The sequence below is a fragment of the Trypanosoma equiperdum genome (assembly GCF_001457755.1).
Source record: "Trypanosoma equiperdum strain OVI genome assembly, contig: ctg_400, whole genome shotgun sequence".
Classification (NCBI taxonomy): domain Eukaryota; phylum Euglenozoa; class Kinetoplastea; order Trypanosomatida; family Trypanosomatidae; genus Trypanosoma; species Trypanosoma equiperdum.
The window spans coordinates 1-4,844 of NW_027124311.1; the positions used below are offsets into that span (position 1 = coordinate 1).

The 4,844-nt window shown below is 44.9% G+C and overlaps 2 protein-coding genes across 2 annotated transcripts; both read left to right on the forward strand.

Annotated features, from left to right (window-relative positions):
- Positions 1–94: 94 nt before the first annotated feature.
- On the forward strand, positions 95–1,087 carry TEOVI_000169900 (Phosphatidic acid phostphatase, putative; the record flags this gene model as incomplete). The annotated part of the gene is made up of 1 exon (XM_067224900.1): positions 95–1,087. The coding sequence occupies one exon, from the start codon at positions 95–97 to the stop codon at positions 1,085–1,087; it is 993 nt and encodes a 330-aa protein (XP_067081001.1).
- A 1,074-nt stretch (positions 1,088–2,161) lies between these two features.
- Positions 2,162–4,216, forward strand: TEOVI_000170000 (uncharacterized protein; the record flags this gene model as incomplete). Its single annotated transcript, XM_067224901.1, has 1 exon — positions 2,162–4,216. One exon carries the CDS (start codon positions 2,162–2,164, stop codon positions 4,214–4,216), a length of 2,055 nt encoding a protein of 684 aa, XP_067081002.1.
- Between the last annotated feature and the right edge of the window lie 628 nt (positions 4,217–4,844).

Here is a 4,844-nt window from a genome sequence, read left to right on the forward strand (position 1 = left end):
GTCTTCCTTTAGTGCTCTCTACATTTTGCTTTCCCCCGTGTCTGATACAAGTTGTAGTTCACTGGAGTAATTAATCATTTCAAGAAGTGCGAAAATGACCACCGAAAGCGGGACGTGCTGTTCGAAGTTTGTGCACTACTGTAAAGTATTTCACGTTTTGGACTATTTTCTGCTAATTGGGATAGCATTCGTCGTTTGCCTGTGGATGGAATCCCTTCAACCGTATTGCCGAGGTTTTTCGTGGACCGATGCAACCATAAGCTACAAGCTAAAGAGTTCAACATTTTCTGTGTTAACTCTCCTTATAATGGAGGTTGCGCCCATTGGATTTTACTTCATAATGGAGTTTTTACGTGCCCTTTTCGCCTCGAAGGGGGAGTGGTATTTGGATATACATGTGTCTAACCGTCTCCCTGATGAATCGCGGGCTCCAGTAGAGATGCTGGAGGTATCTTCCGACGGGTTTAATAATGCTGCCGCGGAACGTACTGGTAACTGCCCTGACGGGTCATTTACGACAGAGAACAAAGGCAGCTCAAAGCGGTTAATGACGTTCCTTGAAACCGCTAATTATTGGGTTGTGGCGCACGGTTTCTCAGTTGTATTGGCCCTTTGTATCGTTGAAGTTCTGAAAGTTTACGCTGGTGTGCTCCGTCCCGACTTCCTCGCTAGGTTGGAACGCGAAGGTTACAATTCGACATCCAGAGTTAAAGATTGGTGCAAGGTTGCTGCAGAAGGCAGACGGTCTTTCCCTTCAGGTCACAGCGGTTGCGCCTTCTCTGTTTTCACGCCTATGGCCATGTACTTCCTTTCAGTTCTGCGTGCCTTCAGTGGTGCATCTGTGTGGCGCACGCTCGTTGGTCTCCTGCCGATTTATTTTGCATGCGCCGTTGCTGCGTCACGGTTACGCGACAATCGTCACCACAGCGGTGATGTAGTGGCTGGTAGCGTTATTGGCATGCTAAGCGGGCTTCTTGCCGTTGCCATCTTTTTCCGACTTGGCAAAGGGAAGGCATTCCTGGTGCCCCGCCGTCTGGATTTCGTGCGGCGTCATGGTGGGCAGGTGTTGTCTGATATAACTAAATGAGTACATGATGCTTTATTCTTCCCCTTCTTCTCATATTTGGTTATTTGTTATTTATGATTTAATATGTTTGACTTTCTTTTTACTCCCCATTCTATTCGCTAATATCGAAACCCCTTAACATCTGAAGAGCGCTGTGACACTAATGTCTAACTTTTATTCCGTAATTTAGTGTGTTAATAACGAGAGAGTGATTGGTTCTGTGGAGAGAGTGGATATAATAATAAATAGTTTCCGACGTAGTATAACATTTTACAACTTGTTTCTTTAGGAGGGCGTATGAACCCAAGGGTAACACAGACTACCATACGTGGGTTATGATTGAGACATCGAGGCGACATGTTTGCTGCAACCGTGGTTGGCTGCTGCTGCATTCCCATTTGACTCATTGTATGGTTCTGCTCACTGCCCTGCATTGTTATTCTTTTTTTAATTATTTTCGTCCATTGATATGATACCCATTGTTTTCCATTAGAAAAAAGTTAATGTGCGTTTTAATGTTTCTTTTCGGGTAGGTCGCCTTCCCCACTCGCTGTTTTTGTATTGCTTTCATCGGTGTTTTTACTTCTTCACATTGCCTCTTTTCAGTAGGATTATCACGTGTGTGTGTCTGTGTGGGCATACGCCACGGAATATGTTTGTACAATTAGTGGTACTGAAGTAGCATAGCTGAAGCAGATGGAACTTGTGAAAGTGCCAAGCACGGTGACAGATAGCGTGGAGAATCTGTGGGATGTGTGAGTGTGAATGGCATATCGGTACCGTTATTAGTTGCAAGGTATGGTGTATATGCTACGCGTGAACACAACTGATTTGGTTTTGCCAGTTACTCTACGGACTTCTGCCATTGGTGATTGGTGTGAACGGCTAAATAATCAACACTCAAATACATGGTGTTATCTAGGTGTCATAATAACTGGTACGTTTTTACCCATACCAGTTTGATAGGGTTGGATCAAAGTAGCCTGGTTCCAGTCAAAAGATGATTGATACCTTTTCATTGGGTATATTCTTTGTTCTTGCAGGATATGAATATCGCTGCGTTCATGAGTTCATGATTATGTGCGCTGTTAATATATGGTACTTTGTGTCGACGTATATATTTTTATCTTTTGCATGTGTGATGCATGTGTTCTGTTCTTGTCACAAGTAGGGTGGGGAAGGGGCCTCTGCACTGTAATGACATTTATTTCCTTCCATAGTTTGGCGGAGGCTCTGCGGAGTGCATTTCCGTGTCTACCTCGACTGATGCTGCGATGGGGGTATATTGTATTGCGGAAGAGGGGAGATTTTCTTAAGAGAACAGGAGAGACACGGTGTCCTACCGTGGTGCCGAATTCCCTTTTGCCTCTGTCTGCTACGCCTTGCTACTACTGTCCGGAAGGGGTGCAAGAAACGCTTCTGAATTATATAAATGACGGGAATTTCAGGTACCCCACGATTTCAGCAAACCCTGTTCCATCAATGCGTGACTGGTGTGTGGGGAGCAGTTCCGCTCAGTCATTGCTGTTGTCTACTACGAAGGTTAGCGTGGAACCCTCGGAGGTTCCCGGTGCATCACCGACACCAATCATTATTCAACTCTTTCGTTGCGAACAGCGACTGAATATTGCTGATTGTATGAGGACTCGTTTGCTTCAGAAAGAGCTCCGACGCACCGAAGGAGGGTTGCAGTTTCTTCACCAACTGTCTAAAGGATCAAATCTAATGGATCAGAATATGGTAGCAGCATTGGAAAGCAAACCATCACTTGCTGCTGAGTCTGTCTCGACAGTTTCTGCTGTGGAGACACCTTATTCAGGTCATATTGTGTGGGAGAAAGATGGATGGTTTTTTGATGATATTTTTTCGTCCTCAGAGATAGAGCTGCCAGCTTCTAGTTCCGATTCAACTGGTTATTGGCGTGCATGGATTGTTCCGTTTCGTGGACCGTTTTCAAAATATTTCCTTCCACGAATGCAAGACATTCACCAATTTCATGTTGAGGAGGATATCACATTGATGAATGTGGATTTCAGTGATCGGGCAAATCAGAGACGTTATTCCGCTAATTACTCTTCGTTTCATGCAGGGCGGGTCCTGAACTACTGGGCTGCTACAGGAGAGCCTGTACAGCTTGAGAATCGTATGGACAATGAAGATATGGAGGAAAATGATGATGCCCAAATCCACTTAGCTTCAACGCCATGCTGTTGGTTCACAATGACCGAAATATCCGAACGCAAACTATGCTTGCGACATGGTGGCACGGTACGCAATCTTCCTTTTCACTTTGACTGTTGCGGTTTCTTCTTGCATCTCTGCCCTCCGTGGTTTGTCCTTTCTGAAACTGAGGTGTTGCAAAGATACCCTATTTCCAATGAGTCTCTTGTGGGGGCATGCTTTATACCCGAATATGGAAATACGGAAAATGTGGTGTCTGCTTCCCGGCAGGAAGGGCCTCTTTGTGGAGGAGTCATCTTTGTTCTCCAAGAGTTGGGGGAATGGCGTGTATTTCCACATCAGCACGTGACGGTAAACTTTGGTCGCGTTTCATTGCCTTCAACAGACTCTCTTCACCGAGATAAAAAACCTTTACTTTTTGTTGAAATCAACGCAGCCGTGGAAATGATGTACTCCTGGTCCAGTGAGCATTGCAAGCAAACTTCAGTCGAATGTGACTTCTTAAAGCAAGTTATTGATATATTTTTATCTATTTCATCAAAGTGCTCCGCGGCTTCCTTCATCAACAGTTTTATTGGGTGCTGTGGTCACCCTCTCCCCTATTGTGAGGAACTGTCGCCACTTGCAGACGCAAAAGATTCCCCTGCAACGTTATGCATCCCCGGAACTGAGGACCAACACATGCCACATGTTGTAGAAACTAACCGTACACCTTATTCACTCAACAGTGGTGAAATGGTAACGGGACCTTCTCACCTACAGCGTGGCGTTTATGAGGGATTAATTGAAGTTGGACGGAGCCGTTCCAAGCGCACCTCACAAATACCGAACCAAAAATGTGAATTACCGTTTATACACGAAAACAACTTGGGGCCCTGTGGCGACGCGTGGGATATTGGTATTGTTCTGCTTTCATTTGAATATTGTATTCCGGCGGTGAAGGCAATGGATACGGAGCTAGTTGCGTAAAGATACTGAGGGGATGTGGTGTCGGCTCTCTGATTTTCTAGTTGACATGAAAACCTAAAATGCAATAACTTGATATCCTCATTCTTTTCCATCGTCACATTGTGAGTCGACAAACGGAATCATAACAGAATACTCGAGCGGTGCTCATCACAATATTTTCATTTGAGAGAGTACATTACCTGTGGTATGTGACCAAGAACTCATTGCTTACGAAACTAGACAAGTGTATGATGCGATTGTATCCCAGATTTCCAGGTGACGCTGAGATGCATGTAATCGCATTCTGATGCAGTGTATGTTAGCACAGTGAGGTATGTTTCCGTAGCAACACCGTGTAGTGAAGTCGCTTGTCCTAGCAACTTGTGTTATGAGTAATGTGTGATTATGTTTACGTAACAGTTATGCGAATAGGGGATGCATCAGTGAAAAGATGTCATGACAACTGCATTGTCTTGTCTTTTTCGTGCCAACATGGTCCTTATTTTACACTGATATCAAGTACAACGTCTCTGTCTAACGCCTCACATGTGCAGAAATCGTTGTGGGGCGATTTCAGGAGGCGGAGATATTCCAATAGCGTTTACTCTGCGTGATGTGACTGCAGTTGTAGTGCGCACTGACGACCCAT